General features: G+C 36.6%; 1 protein-coding gene across 2 annotated transcripts in view; it reads left to right on the plus strand.

Moving 5' to 3' along the window:
* STXBP5L (syntaxin binding protein 5L) overlaps window positions 1–16,849 on the plus strand; it is a 336,789-nt gene that overhangs the window by 103,920 nt on the left and 216,020 nt on the right. For both annotated transcript variants that reach the window (XM_065942856.1, XM_065942857.1), the window contains exon 5: window positions 16,491–16,625. In XM_065942856.1, the coding sequence (XP_065798928.1) occupies window positions 16,491–16,625 (135 nt within the window). The remainder of the gene's footprint in view (window positions 1–16,490; window positions 16,626–16,849) is intronic.

Here is a 16,849-nt window from a genome sequence, read left to right on the forward strand (position 1 = left end):
ATTGTTTCCTTAATTTCTCTTTCTATTTTCTCATTGTTAGCATATAGGAATGCAAGGGATTTCTGTGTGTTAATTTTATATCCTGCAACATGACTGTATTCATTGATTAGCTGTAGTAATTTTCTGGTAGAGTCTTTAGGGTTTTCTATGTAGAGGATCTTGTTGTCTGCAAACAGTGAGAGTTTTACTTTTCCTATCTGGATGCCTTTGATTTCTTTTTCTGCTCTGATTGCTGTGGCCAACACTTCCAAAACTATGTTGAATAGTAGTAGTGAGAGTGGACACCCTTGTCTCGTTTCTGACTTTAAGGGAAATGCTTTCAATTTTTCACCATTGAGGATGTTTGCTGTGGGTTTGTCAAATATAGCTTTTATTGTATTGAGGTATGTTCCTTCTATGCCTGCTTTCTGGAGAGTTTTTGTCATAAATGGATATTGAATTTTGTCAAAGACTTTTTCTGCATCTATTGAGATAATCATATTTGTTAATGTGGTGTATTACATTGATTGATTTGCAGATATTAAAGAATCCTTGCATTCCTGGGATAAAGCCCACTTGGTCATGATGTATGATCTTTTTAATATGTTGTTGGATTCTGTTTGCTAGAATTTTGTTAAGGATTTTTGCATCTATGTTCATCAGTGATATTGGCCTGTAGTTTTCTTTTTTTGTGGCATCCTTGTCTGGTTTTGGTATTAGGGTGATGGTGGCCTCATAGAATGAGTTTGGAAGTTTGCCTTCTTCTGCAATTTTCTGGAAAAGTTTGAGTAAGATAGGTGTTAGCTCTTCTCTAAGTTTTTGGTAGAATTCAGCTGTGAAGCCATCTGGTCCTGGGCTTTTGTTTGCTGGAAGATTTCTGATTACAGTTTCGATTTCCGTGCTTGTGATGGGTCTGTTAAGATCTTCTCTTTCTTTCTGGTTCAGTTTTGGAAAGTTATGCTTTTCTAAGCATTTGTGCATTTCTTCCAAATTGTCGATTTTATTGGCATAGAGCTGCTGGTAGTAGTCTCTTATGATCCTTTGTATTTTAGAGTTGTCTGTTGTGATCTCTCCATTTTCATTTCTAATTTTGTTGTTTTGGTTCTTCTCCCTTTGTTTCTTGATGAGTCTGGCTAACGGTTTGTCAATTTTGTTTACCCTTTCAAAAAACCAGCTTTTAGCTTTGTTGATTTTTGCTATGGTCTCTTTTGTTTCTTTTGTATTTATTTCTGCCCTAATTTTTAAGATTTCTTTCCTTCTACTAACCCTGGGGTTCTTCATTTCTTCCTTCTCTAGTTGCTTTAGGTGCAGAGTTAAGCTATTTATTTGACTTTTTCTTGTTTCTTGAGGTAAGCCTGTAATGCTATGAACCTTCCCCTTTAGCACTGCATTTACAGCATCACATAGGTTTTGGGTTGTTGTGTTTTCATTTTCATTTGTTTCTATGCATATTTTGATTTCTTTTTGATTTCTTCATTTTTCAGAAGCGTGTTATTTAGCCTCCATATGTTGGAATTTTTAATGGTTTTTTTCCCCCTGTAATTGAGATCTAATCTTACTGCATTGTGGTCAGAAAAGATGACTGGAATGATTTCAGTTTTTTTTGAATTTACCAAGGCTAGATTTATGACCCAGGATGTGATCTATTCTGGAGAAGTTTCCATGTGCACTTGAGAAAAAGGTGAAATTGATTGTTTTGTGGTGAAATGTCCTATAGATATCAATTAGGTCTAGCTGAACCATTGTGTCATTTAAAGTTTGTGTTTCCTTGTTAATTTTCTGTTTATGATCTGTCCATAGGTGTGAGTGGAGTATTAAAAGTCTCCCACTATTATTGTGTTATTGTTAATCTCCCCTTCATTCTTGTTAGCATTTGCCTTACACGTTGTGGTGCTCCTATGTTGGGTACATATATATTTATAATTGTTATTTCTTCTTCTTGGATTGAACCTTTGATCATTATGTAGTGTCCTTCTTTGTGTCTTTTCACAGCCTTTATTTTGAAGTCTATTTTATCTGATATAAGTTTTGCGACTCCTGCTTTCTTTTGGTCTCTGTTTGCGTGGAATATTTTTTTCCAGCCCTTCACTTTCAGTCTGTATGTGTCCCTTGCTTTGAGGTGGGTCTCTTATAGACAGCATATATAGGGGTCTTGCTTTTGTACTCATTCAGCCAGTCTTTGTCTTTTGATTGGGGCATTCAACCCATTTACATTTAAGGTAATTATTGATAAGAGTGGTCCCGTTGCCATTTGCTTTGTTGTTTTGGGTTCACGTTCATACAAACTTTCTGTGTTTCCTGTCTAGAGAAGATCCTTTAGCATTTGTTGAAGAGCTGGTTTGGTGGTGCTGAATCCTCTCAGCTTTTGCTTGTCTGTAAAGCTTTTAAATTCTCCTTCATATCTGAATGAAATCCTTGCTGGGTACAGTAATCTGGGTTGTAGGTTATTCTCTTTCATAACTTTAAGTATGTCCTGCCATTCCCTTCTGGCCTGAAGAGTTTCTATTGAAAGATCAGCTGTTTTCCTTATGGGAATCCCCTTGTGTGTTATTTGTTGTTTCTCCCTTGCTGCTTTTAATATTTGTTCTTTGTGTTCGATCTTTGTTAATTTGACTAATATATGCTTTGGGGTGTTTCGCCTTGGGTTTATCCTGTTTGGGACTCTCTGGGTTTCTTGGACTTGGGTGGCTCTTTCCTTCCCCATTTTGGGGAAGTTTTCAGCTATTATCTCCTTGAGTATCTTCTCATCATCTTTCTTTTTGTCTTCTTCTGGGACTCCTATGATTCGAATGTTGGGGTGTTTCACATTGTCCCGGAGGTCCCTGAGGTTGTCCTCATTTCTTTTAATTCTTTTTTCTTTTTTCCTCTCTGCTTCATTTATTTCCACCATTTTATCTTCTACCTCACTTATCCTATCTTCTGCCTCCATTATTCTACTGTTGGTTCCCTTCAGAGTGTTTTTTATCTCATTATTGCATTATTCATTTTTAATTGACTCTTTTTTATTTCTTCTAGGTCCTTGTTAAACATTTCTTGCATCTTCTCAATCCTTGTCTCCAGGTTATTTATCTGTAACTCCATTTTGTTTTCAAGATTTTGGATCATTTTTATTATCATTATTCTAAATTCTTTTTCAGGTAGATTCCCTATCTCCTTCTCTTTTGTTTGGCTTGGTTGCCATTTTTCATGTTCCTTTACTTGCTGGGTATTTCTCTGTCTTTTCATCTTATTTAGTTGCTGGGTTTGGGGTGGCCTTCTTGTATTCTGGTAGTCTGTGGTTCTTTTTTATTTTGGAGGTTTCTCTCAGTGGGTGGGGCTGGGTGTTTGGCTTGTTGAGGTTTGCTGGTTAGAGAAGCTTGTGTCGGTGTTCTGGTAGGTGGAGCTGGATTTCTTCTCTCTGGAGTGCAGTGGAGTGTCCAGTAGTGAGTTTTGAGATGGGTCTATGGGTTTGGTGTGACTTTGGGCAGCCTGTATATTGACGCTCAGGGCTATATTCCTGCAGTGCTGGAGAATTTACGTGGTACGTCTTGCTCTGGAACTTATTGGCTCTTGGGTGGTGGTTGGTTTCAGTGTAGGTATGGAGGCTTTTGGATGATCTCTTATTACTTAATGTTCCGTGTAGTCAGGAGTTCTCTGGTGTTCTCAGGTTTTGGGCTTAAGCCTCTTGCTTCTGGGTTTCAGTCTTGTTCTTTCAGTAGCCTCAAGACTTCTCCCTCCATACAGCACTGATAATAAAACTTCTAGGTTAATGGTGAAAGGATTCTCCACAGTGAGGGACATCCAGAGAGGTTCACAGAGTTACATGAAGAAGAGGAGAGGGAGGAAGGAGATAGAGGTGAGCAGGAGGAGAAAAAGGGGATTCAAGAGAGGAGAGACAGATCTAGGTTGTACTCTGTTCCCTAAGTGTCCTCCGCAGCCCAGAATACCCACAGAGATTCACAGAATTGGATTGAGAAGAGAAGGGGGAGGGAGGAAATAGAGGTGATCTGGGGGAGAAAAAGGAGAATCAAAAGGGGGAGAGAGTGATCAAACCAGTAATCACACTCCTGAGTAAAAATGGGTACTGAAGGTTGGATTCTTAAATGTCCAAAATTGATATCAAATACTGAAAAACAAAGATTAAAAATCTAGAGGTTAGACTCTTAAAAAAAAATAGTAAAACACCACAAAAACAAAAAAAAAATTTAAGAAATATATATGGAGTTCGCTTTAAAAATAGGGTCTTTTTTTTTTTTTTGCCAGCTTATAGTGGGTTATAAAAATGAAAATTAAGGAGTAACAGAGGACTTTTAAAAAAAGAAAGAAAGAAAAAGAGAAAGTAAAAAAAGAAAGAGAAAAAAAATTTTTTTAATTAAAAATAAAAAAAATAGTAGTAAAAATATATCTAGGAATTTCTCTGGAGCTGTTGTGGGCAGTGTGTGTTCGGTTCAGTTTCAGATAGCTCCTTGTTCGAGTTTACACTTCTCACTATCTATAGGCCCCTTCCAGTGTAGTCAGTGTTAACTACAGGGATTTTAATCTGTTGCACCGGTCACTTCTGAAGCGGTTCCCTTTGTTTCTTTGGCTTCTGTTTGCAGGTCTCTTCAGTGTCTAATTTCTGCCCTGACACACGTGGGCGGAGGTGGTCTCTTGTTTAGGTTCGCTTGTTCAGTCATGCTGTGGGGAGGGAGGGGTGCTGCAGACAAGTTTCACTGGCCTGTGTGGGGAGCCACTCGCTGTGTTCTGGCCACACCGGGTTTGCCCCCGCTCAGGGCGGGTATGTGTGCTTTCCCATCTACACTGCTCAGGCTCCAGGCTGCTCTCCAGGGAGCGCGCCCTGCTTTGCGTGGACTTCCCAGGCCTAAGCCGCTCAGATTCAGGTTTTCAGGTATTCCACAAAAGCACAGACTCAGTTGGGCCTGCGTTTTGTGCCTTCCCAGGTCTGAGCAGCTCAGGCAGCCAGGAGTTTGACTAGCGCACTCTCCCTGGGTGCAGGGTGCCTTAACCCCTCCTTGGGCCCAGCCTCAGTTTCCCTGTGCTCTGGTCGGGTGCGCCTTTTGTCAGTTCTGGTGAGCTGGACTCTAGCTGTGACCCTCCTGGCGGATGTCGACTATCCAGAATCTCAAGGAAGTCTTTGGTTAGAAGCTGGAAGCCTGTTGCAGTTTGGTAGGGGGTGCCGTCTCTGGGGCCGAGTTTGCCCCTTTTCCCTCCCCACTGCCTCCTGCCTCCGGTGGGGGATGGGCCAGTTTGCCGCAGGCTAGCTCTTCTCTGGTATTTGCTCAGTCCTTTGTTCTGGGAACCTGCGGGTAGTGCCTAAATTTAGGACTTTTCCCACCTTCTCTCTCTCTCTTGCTATCCCACAGTTTAAGTTGCTATCTCACCTTAGCTCCCTCCGATTGCCCTCAGGGCATTCAGGCCCGGTCCTTACCCTAAGCAATGCCGCAGGCTCCTCTCCGTTCCTCCCCCACTTGCTGGTGGCGGATGCGAGCGTCTGGGGTACTTTTCTGCTGGGAGTTGCTTTTAGGCATGTAATACGTGGGTTTTATTTATTTTTCCTCCCAGTTAGGTTGCCCTCCGAGATTTGAAAACTTCCCCCAGACCTGCCAGTGAGAGGGTTTCCTGGTGTTTGGAACCTTCCTCTTATTAAAACTCGCTTCCCGGGACGGATCTCCGTCCTTAACTCTATTGTCTCTCTTTTTATCTTTTATATTTTGTCCTACCTCCTTTCAAAGATGATGGGCTGCTCTTCTGGGTGTCTGATGTCCTCTGCTAGCGATCAGAAGTTGTTTTGTGGAGTTTGCTCAGTGTTCAAATGTTCTTTCAATGAATTTGTAGGGGAGAAAGTGGTCTCCCCATCCTATTCCTCCACCATCTTAGTTCCCTCCTCAAGAGATTGATTCTTATTGTTGGTTGTGTTTTATCTATGATGCTGCTTATCTATTTTATACATAGCAATTTGTATCTCTTAATCCCATGTCTCTAATTTGACCCTCCTATCTCCCCTATCCGCCTATTGTAATCACTAGTTTGTTTTCTATATCTGAGTCTGCTTCTATTTTGCTGTATACATTTGTTTGTATTTTTTTTTTAGATTCCACATAAAAGTGATAACATACAATATTTGTCTTTGTCTATTTCACTAAGCATAATATTCTCTAGGTCCAGCCCCATTACTACAAATGGCAAAATTTCATTCTATTTACATCTCAGTAATATTCCATTGCGTCTGTGTGTATGTATCACATCTTCTTTATCAGTTCATCAGTTAATGGATACATGGGTTGCTTTCATTTCTTGGCTATTGTAAATAGTACTATTGTGAAGGTTGAGGTGTGTATATCTTTTCAAATTAGTGGTTTGCATTTTTTTAAAAATATATATACCCAGGAGTGGAATTTCTGGATCATATGGTAATTGTATTCTTAATTTTTTGAGAAATTTCCGTACTCTTTTTGTTGCAAGAAGGGGGACCCCTTCCAGGGCCCGAAACTGGGCTCTTGTCTAACACTCGGAAATGAATTGTCCGAGGAGACACATGCTGACAAAGCAAGAGATTTTATTGGGAAAGGGCACCCGGGTGGAGAGCAGTAGGTAAGGGAACCCAGGAGAACTGCTCTGCCACGTGACTCGCAGTCTTGGGTTTTATGGTGATGGGATTCGTTTCCGGGTAGTCTTTGGCCAATCAATCTAATTCAGAGTCTTTCCTGGTGGCGCACGCCTCACTCAACCAAGATGGATGCTAGCAAGAGGGATTCTGGGAAGTGGATAGACACGAGGTGTTTCCTTTTGACCTTTCCCGAACTCTTCCGGTTGGTGGTGGCTTATTAGTTCCGTATTCCTTATCAGGATCTCCTGTCATAAAACAACTCATGCAAATTGTTACTATGGTGCCTGGCCAGGGTGGGCGGTTTCAATCAGTGTGCTTCCCCTAACATTTTCTGTAGTGGCTGCACTCTGAGAGTGTCTTTGTTTCTTCACACTTGGAGCATCTTTTCTTCAGACATACAAATCTAGGTTGATGAGGGTTGTTTTTTTTTTTTTTTCCTTTTCTTTTTTTTCTATCAGCACTTCAATTGTTTCACTCCACTTTAGTTCTTTCTTGCATGGTTTTGATGAGACGTCTACTGTAATTCTTATCCTTTTTTCTCTGTAAGTATTGTAGGTTAGGGGCTTTCCCTCCATCCCTGGATTTATTCAAGATTTTCTCTTTGTTGTTGGTTTTTTGCAGTTTGGGTATGGTATACTTAAGTGTAGATTTTGTATATTTTTGCCTCCCAGGTGTCTCTAAGCTCCCTGGATCTGTGATTTGATGTTTGTCTTTAATTTTGGAACGTTCTTAACCATTTTTGCTTCAAATACTACTATTCAATTCTCTCTTCTGGTCTTCCATTTATATGTATATTGCACCTTCTGAAAGTATCCCGCAGTTCTTGAGCTTTCTTCTCTTGCCTCTTTTTTTTTTTTTCTTGTTGTATGCAAGTTTTGAAAATTTCTAATAACCTGTGTTCAAGTTCATTGATTGTTAACTTGGCCATGTTGACGAAGTCATCAAAATTCATTCTTTATTTTCTTTACAATGGTTTTCATATCTAACATTTCCATTTGAAATGCTGTTGTTTTTATCTCTCTTCTTACACTACCCATCTTTCATATCTTTTACTATCTCTTCTAGAGCACTTAAGATATTAATCATAGTTATTTAAAATTTCTTACCTATATATAAGTATATTTTTTTGTCACATCTGAGTCTGGTTCTGATGTTCGTTTGTCTCTTCATATGTTTTCTCTTGCTTTTTAGCATGCCTTGTAATTTTTTGTTGAAAGTTTAATGTGTATATTGGGTAATAGTACTAGAGGTTCAGTTCAGTTCAGTCACTGAGTTGCGTCCAACTCTTTGCGACCCCATGAACCGCAGCACGCCAGTCCTCCCTGTCCATCACCAACTCCCGGAGTTTACCCAAATTCATGTCCATTGAGTCAGTGATGCCATCCAACCATCTCATCCTCTGTCGTCCCCTTCTCCTCCTGCCCTCAATCTTTCCCAGCATCAGGGTCTTTTGAAAGGAGTCAGCCTTTCGCATCAGGTGGCCAAAGTATTGGAGTTTCAGTACTTGAGATATATAGGTCTTTAAAAAAAAAATTATTTTCATTTATTTGGCTGCAAAGGGTCTTAGTTGTGGCATGTGGGATCTAGTTCCCTGACCAGGGATCAAACCAGGCCCCCTGTTTTGGGAGTGCAGAGTCTTAGCCACTGGACCACCAAGGAATTCCCTAGATAGGTCTTTAATGTCAAGTTTTATGTTGACACAATAAAGAGTTAGGCTGTATCGATGTTTGCGGTGGCTATGGGTACCAGAAGCTTCAGATTTTTCTAGTGTTTTGATTTTGTCTCCCTTGTTTTATGGTTTCCCTAAGAACTCCTTCTTATATAGAAATTTTGAAGTTGTAGTTTGTTCCAAGATTTCAGTTCTCTCCTGGGTCCAATAAAATTGACTTTCCATTTGCCAGCACTTTCTCGTGTATTTTTACTTTTAACCATTAAGTTCTGAGCATTTAAAAATTCATTCTAAATACTAGTCTTTTGTTGGATATGTGATTTGTAAATATTTTCTCATCTGTGGTTTCTGTTTTCATGCTCATAAGAGATTCTTTTGTATAGAAGATGTTTTATATTTTGATGAAGCACAATTTATTAGTTCTGTCATTATGGATCACTCACTTTGAGATCAAATCTGTGAACTTACTACTTCATCCAAGATCCCAAGGATTTTCTCCTGTTTTGGTAGAGTTTTATATTTTACATGTAAATATAAATGTATGGTCTTCTTTAAGTTAGTTTTTGTATAATGTTTGAAGTTTAGGTAGAGATTCAATTATGTCTCAGAAGATATCCAGTATTTAGTACTATTTGTTGACATTGTTTCATTGAATTGCCTTCCAAATTTGTTAAACGTTATTTGGACCTATTATATGGGTTTATTTTTCTGTGTTTTTTATTCTGTTGCATCAGTCTGTCTTTCTATCCCTCTGCAAATACAACGCAGTCTTATTTACTGTAGATAAATATGGTCTTAAAATTGGGTAGGCTGTTTCCTCCCACTTCATTCTTCTTTTGCACAATTGCTTTAGTTATTCTTGTTCCTTTGCCTTTTGGTATAAGTTTTAAAATAAGCAAATCAACAAAATGTACAAATATACTTTGCCAGAGTTTTATAAAAATGTCAACTGATGTTTTTTACAATGTTGAGTATTAAAATTCATGAACACAATTTGTTTACTTATATATTTTCTTTCATCTGGGTTTTGTAGATTTTAGCACTTGAGTTCTATAATTGTTTCTAGATTTATATCTCAGTATATCATATTTTGAGTGATTTTAAGTGGTGTTGCATTTCAGTTTTCAGCTTTTACATGTTCATTGCTTGTAGATAGAAATACAACTGAATCTTGTATGTTTATCTTATATGCTGCTTCATTACTGAACTTATTAACTCTATGAGTTTCTTTGCAGATTTCTTAGGATTTTCTATGTTGACCGTCATATTATCTGCAAACAGGGAAGTTTTATGCATTACATGCCTTTATTTCTTTTTCTTGGAATTTCCTCAAACTATGGTTAAGAAGAAGGATGAGAAGGATGAGAAAAGCCATGCTGCCTTGTTCTTGATCTTTAGGGAGGAAAGCATTCATTCTTTCACTACTAAGTATATTATAGACTTTGGGAAGCTGATTTTTATGAAGTTGAGAGAGTACTCCCTAATACTGTTTTTGCTGTTACTGTGAATGAGTGTTGAATTTTGTCAATTGCTATTTCTGCGTCAATTGATATGATCATGTTATCTATCTCTTTTAAACTGTTATATGATGAATTACATTGACTGATTTCCAAATATTGAGTTAGCCTTGCATTCCTGAGATAAGCCTCTGTTGGTCTTTTTATATATTGCTGTATTCTATTGGATAATCTTTTATTAAGGACTTTTACACCAGTATCCATGAGGATTATTGGTGCATAGTTTTCTCCCTCTTCCCAGCTTTACTAAATTAAAATGACAAGTAAAAGTTACTTCTGGTTTTCTTTATTATATTGTCCTCATTTGATTTCACTCTCAGGTAATCCTGTCTTTATAGAATGACTTGGGAAGTTTTACCTTTTGTATTTTCTGGAAAAGATTGTTACAATTGGTGATAATTTTTCTTTAAATATTCGATAAAATTCTCTTGTGAAACCACATGGGGCTGAAGATTTCTGGAAGTTTAAAAATTATAAATTAAAATTTGTTAGTAGCTATAGGGACTAATCTGTCTACTTCAGATTTGGGGAATTGCTCTGATTTTGGCTTTTTTGAGGAATTAATAAGTTGTCAGATAGACTTTGTAAAATTGTTACTATCATATTTAACTTTATATAATTTATAGTAATCCTCCTTTATAATTCCTAATATTGGTAAATTGTCTTTCTTATCTTTTTTTCTTGTCAGTTTTGCCAGAGATTTTTCTGTTTTATTGAACTTTTCAAGGAATTGCTTTTTGTTTCATTGATTATGAATTACACAGTTGCTTTAGTTATTCTTGTTCCTTTGCCTTTCATATAAATTTTAAATAAGCATGTCAGCAAAATATATAAAAATACGATGTCAGTTTTATAAAAATGTAAATTGACATTTTTACAATATTGAGTATTAAAATTCATGAACACACTTTGTTTACTTATATCTTTTCTTTCATCTGTGTTTTGTAGATTTGAGCACTCAAGTTCTATAATTGTTTTTAAATTCATACCTTAGCTTTATATCTCCATTGTTTTACTGTTTTCAGTTTCATAATTTCTGCTCTTTTATTATTATTATTATTTTTCTACTTGGTTTGGATTTCTTTTGCTCTTATTTTTCTAGGTTCTTTAGAGTGGGAGATTAGATGCTGATTTGAAACTTTTTCCTTTTTGTAACATAAATATTCAGTGCTATAAATTCCCTTTTGGTGTTGCTTTAGAAAAAGTTTCAAATCAATAGCTAAGCTCCCACCTGTTTTGATATATTGCATTTCCAGTGTCATTCAGTTCAGTGTATTTTTTGAATTCACTTGTGATGACTTCTTAGGCCCATGGATTACAAGTATGTTGCTTAGTTCTAAATATTCAGAGATTTTTCCTATTATTGTTCTTCTATTGATTTCTTGTTTGATTCCATTGTGTTTAGATAACACATTCTATATGACCTGGATTATGTTAAATTTATTGAGGTTTGTTTTTTAACTCAGGATATCATGTCTTAATATATGTTTTTTGTGTGTGTGACTTCTAGGATTGAATGTCTATTTTGCTGCTGTTTGGCAGATTAATCTATGAATGTTGATTACTTCTTGTTGACTCATGGCTGTATTGAGTTATTTTATATCCTTACTGATTTTCTAGAGACAGGTGTTGGAGTCTCCTACTAGAATCAAAAATTCTTTTTTCCCTTTCAGTTTTATGAGTTTTTGCTTCATGTATTTTGCAACCTGTTGTTTGGTGTATGCATACACATTTGGGATTACTATTTCTTCTTAATGGACTGATATTTTATCTTTACACAACATCTCTCTGGTTATTTTCTTGCCTCAGAACTCTTTTTTTATTTGATATTATATAACTTATTCTGCTTTTTTTAAATTAATGTTCGTGTGGTATACCTTGTCCTTCTTGTTAGCTCAGTATAAGTAAAGTTTCTTGTAGACAGTGTATAGTTGGGTTTTTTTTTTTTAAACTCAATCTGTCTATCTGTGTTTTTTGGTTTGTGTTTATGTTTTCTGTAATTGATACCTCAGGATTTAAGATCTCATTTTATTTTTTGTAGTCTTCCTATTAGAGAAAATCTCTCTATTTTTCACCTGATATTTTTTTTTTGTTGCTGTTCTGTTTTTAATTTTTTTCCAGAATTTTATTTTGTTTACCTTTATATTTTAGTGTCTCTTTGTATCACTTCACTTATTTAGAGGTTGCTGTTGGTGCTTCATTATATGTAAACAAATTATCACAGTCTTTTGCTATTGCATTTTCACAGTTTTAATGAAATATAAAGACCAATTTTTTTTATTTCCCTGTATTTCCCTCATTTATAATAAATTTTCCTCCTCTATATTTAGAACCAAATCGGACTGTTATAATTTTTTTCAACTGTCAAACATAATTTAGGGAATTCAAGAGAATGAAAATACATTATACTTATTCATATTTTTACTTTTTGTTATTTTTATTCACACTTGATATTCAGATATTCCTTTTTTATCATTCGTTTTTTTTTTAAGTAAATTCCCTTTAACCATTCTGTTTGAATTGATCTTTTAGTGACAATTTCTTGGTTTTCCTTCAATTTTAATAAAAGTAGAAATATATTTGGTGTGGATAGAATTCTGGGTTGACAGTTCTTTTCTTTATACCCTTGAGTAATGCTCTACTTCCTCTTGGCTCCCTGTTTTCTGATGAGAAATCTACTATCATTGGAACATTCCCCCTGTAGTTAAAGTGTTGTTTGTCTCTTGCCACCTTCAAGATTTTTTTCTTTTCTTTTTAGTTTTCTGATTTTGGTTTTATTTCTTTGGGTTTATCCTTCTGGGTTTGGGTGTTTTGTTTTGGTTTTTTTTTTTTTTTTTTTTTTTCAGTTTTATGAACCCTTTGTTTTGAATTTTCTCAAGTTTGGAAAGGTTCTAAATATTTTTGGACTACTTTTATCCTTTTCCTTCTGGGAAACTGATAACATGATTTTTAGAACTTTTGTTTTTGTCCCACAGTTCTATGAGTCTCTGATTTTTTCTTTTTTAACATCGATTTTCTGTTTTACAGACTGGATAAATGTTTTATATTTGAGTTCACTGAGTCTTTCTCTGTTTCCTCCATTCTGCTGTTCAATTCAGTTCAGTCGCTCAGCTGTGTCCAGCTCTTTGTGACCTCAAGAATCGTAGCACGCCAGGCCTCCCTGTCCATCACCAACTCCCAGAGTTTACCCAAACTCATGTCCATTGAGTTGGTGATGCCATCCAGCCATCTCATCCTCTGTCGTCCCCTTCTCCTCCTGCCCCCAATCCCTCCCAACATCAGGGTCTTTTCCAGTGAGTCAACTCTTTGCATGAGGTGGCCAAAGTATTGGAGTTTCAGCTTCAGCGGCAGTCCTTCCAGTGAACACTCAGGACTGATCTCCTTTAGGATGGACTGGTTGGATCTCCTTGCAGTCCAAGGGACTCTCAAGGGTCTTCTCCAACACCACAGTTCAAAAGCATCAATTTTTCAGCACTCAACTTTCTTCACAGTCCAACTCTCACATCCATATATGACCACTGGAAAAACCATAGCCTTGACTAGACAGACCTTTGTTGATAAAGTAATGTCTCTGCCTTTTAATATGCTATCTAGGTTGGTCATAACTTTTCTTCCAAGGAATAAGCGTCTTTTAATTGCATGTCTGCAGTCACCATCTGCAGTGATTTTGAAGCCCCCCAAATAAAGTCAACCACTGTTCCCACTGTCTCCCCATCTATTTCCCATGAAGTGATGGGACCAGATGCCATGATCTTAGTTTTCTGAATGTTGAGCTTTAAGCCAACTTTTTCACTCTCCTCTTTCACTTTCATCAAGAGGCTTTTCAGTTCCTCTTCACTCTTTGACATAAGGGTGGTGTCATCTGCATATCTGAGGTTATTGATATTTCTCTCAACAATCTTGATGCCAGCTTGTGTTTCTTCCAGGCCAGTGTTTCTCATGATATACTCTACATATAAGTTAAATAAGCAGGGTGACAATATACAGCCTTGACATACTCCTTTTCCTATTTGGAACCAGTCTGTTGTTCCATGTCCAGTTCTAACTGTTGCTTCCTGACCTGCATACAGGTTTCTCAAGAGGCAGGTCATGTGGTCTGGTATTCCCATCTCTTTCAGAATTTTCCACAGTTTATTGTGATCCACACAGTCAAAGGCTTTGGCATAGTCAATAAAGCAGAAATAGATGTTTTTCTGGAACTCTCTTGCTTTTTCAGTGATCCCGTGGATGTTGGCAATTTGATCTCTGGTTCCTCTGCCTTTTCTAAAACCAGCTTGAACATCTGGAAGTTCACGGTTCACGTATTGCTGAAGCCTGGCTTGGAGAATTTTGAGCATTACTTTACTAGCGTGTGAGATGATTGCAATTGTGTGGTAGTTTGAGCATTATTTGGGATTTCCTTTTTTGGGGATTGGAATGAAAACTGACCTTTTCCAGTCCTGTGTCCACTGCTGAGTTTTCCAACTTTGCTGGCATATTGAGTTGCAGCACTTTCACATCATCTTTGAGGATTTGAAATAGCTCAATTGGAATTCCATCACCTCCTCTATCTTTGTTTGTAGTGATGCTTTCTAAGGCCCTCTTGACTTCACATTCCAGGATGTTGGCTCTAGGTGAGTAATCACATCATTGTCATTATCTGGGTCATGAAGATCTTTTTGTACAGTTCTGTGTATTCTTGCTACCCCTTCTTAATATCTTCTGCTTCTGTAGGTCCATACCATTTCTGTCCTTTATCGAACCCATCTTTGCATGAAATGTTCCCTTACTATCTCTAATTTTCTTGAAGACATCTCTAGTCTTTCCCATTCTATTGTTTTCTTCTCTTTCTTTGCATTGATCACTGAGGAAGGCTTTCTTATCTCTCCTTGCTATTCTTTGGAACTCTGTATCAAATGGGTACATCTTTCCTTTTCTCCTTTGCCTTTAGCTTCTCTTCTTTTCTCAGCTATTTGTAAGGCCTCCTCAGACAACCATTTTGCCTTTTTGCATTTATTTTTCTTGGGGATGGTGTTGATCACTGCCTGTTGTACAGTGTCCCGAACCTCCTGTACAGTGTCCTGAGCCAGTGTCCTGAACATAGTTCTTCAGGCACTCTGTCTAATCAGATCTAATGAATCTGTCATTTCCACTGTATAATTGTAAAGGATTTGATTATTGATTATTCAGAAAGGGTGATCATAAATCCTTTTTAAAATGAGCTTCCTTTTTCTACATAGATTGAATTGGAAATTGATTGTCCATTGACTAGAAACATGACTATTAAGTTATTTCCTTTAGAACTTTATTTGGCAACAGCACTTCTGGACTTTAGGTTTAATCAAAATTATCTAATATCATATATGTTATATTTTAATTAAATTATCAATTAACTCTGTAAATGTTTATGTAATAACAAGACTTCTAGTTTTTGAATTTAGTGTGGTAGGTGCCTTCAGCAGAATACTTTTGAGTAAAGTTTGGGCTTCCCAGGTGATGCAGTTGTAAAGAACTTGCCTGGCCAGTGCAGGGAGATGCACGACACATGGGTTTGATCCCTGGGTCAGGAAGATCCCCTAGAATAGGAAATGGTGACCCACTCCAGTATTCTTGCCTGGAAAATCCCATGGACAGAGGAGCCTGGCAGGCTGTATTTAGGCCCATGGGCTTGCAAAGTGTCAGACATGACTGAGCATGTACACACACAAGGGTGTAGAGAAAGTCAGTGAGCCAGATTGAAAATATAACTTTGGCATGCTGCATGTTCACTGTTATATAAAGAGGTACAAGATGAAATCCTTCTTAGAATTTATCATTCACTTTCCTTTTTTTTCCCATAGTGGTCTATCTGCTTAACATCAGAATTCTGTTTTTCTCTTCTAACAGTTTGCCAGCTCCGTTTCTAAATAAATTCTAGGAAATACTATGGTTTAATAACAAGTTCTGGCAAGAAGATAACTGTGAACTCATCCCCCATGTCTTTTTAAAAGTGGTTAAGGGGCATAAGTAGGCCAAACTAGAAAAAGTGATGATACTGTGGATAGAAGATTAATAAATTCCCAGATTTCATATGTAGGAGACATGGTTGCTCTGGCTATGGAATAAGTTCCCAGAATTGTTCAGAAAGCCTATTGTGAAGATAAAGGCAGAACAAAAAAATAAAGAAATAGTACAATGGATCTTTAACCTTACAAGTTTTCTTTATACTATTTAAATGCCAAGCATCAGGAAAAAAGTAAATAATTTATTGCTTCATGTAGACAAAGCTACAGTCTCTCTGAGAACTCTGAAAATTATGTTTCATATATACCTAATTTTTATGTCAAGTGACATTATTATAAAAATCCAAACATAGCTTTGTAGAAATGCAGTAATTTTTCAACCAGACAGTAATGGATTTGAATCCCACTTTTGCCACTTATTAACTGTCAGTCCTAGGCAAGTAGAAGTACAAATTCCTGACCTCAGTTTCCTCTTTCTAAAGAAAAGTTGTATGTCTTGACATGCTATTTTCAGGATTAGAAATAATATATATCAGTGTCCATATCAGACACTTACTTAATAGTGATTGCTTTATCATTATTATTTTTAATGACACAGTCTTGTCATTTACCCTATAAATGCTGCTAATAATTAAGTTCTACTGAGTATATAGTAGCTTTTATTTTTATATAACTATCACTGTAAAAAGTGTAAAGAAAATTTAATTCTGACCAGATATAAAATTTAGATATTTTAATTATAATTTTCTTTCTTTCAGAATTACTTACTGTCATCTACCTTTCCAGAGTAAATGGCTCTATGTTGGAACAGAAAGAGGAAATACACATATTGTAAATATTGAATCTTTCATTCTTTCTGGATATGTTATCATGTGGAACAAGGCAATTGAACTGTAAGTTTGAACTTGAATACCACTATAGTTGGATTAAATATTTTTAAGAGTTATATATATATAAATATATATATATATATATATATAAAATTCTAGAGTTATTTGAAGCATCAGTAGCTAATTTATGATGAATTTGATTGAAAAGTTCATCTAAAATAATTGAAAACTATAAAGTCTTTTAAAAATAGATATTGTAGTATTGACAGATGCTAATTTTAGCCTTT

The sequence above is a fragment of the Muntiacus reevesi genome, chromosome 8, assembly GCF_963930625.1.
Source record: "Muntiacus reevesi chromosome 8, mMunRee1.1, whole genome shotgun sequence".
NCBI lineage: Eukaryota > Metazoa > Chordata > Mammalia > Artiodactyla > Cervidae > Muntiacus > Muntiacus reevesi.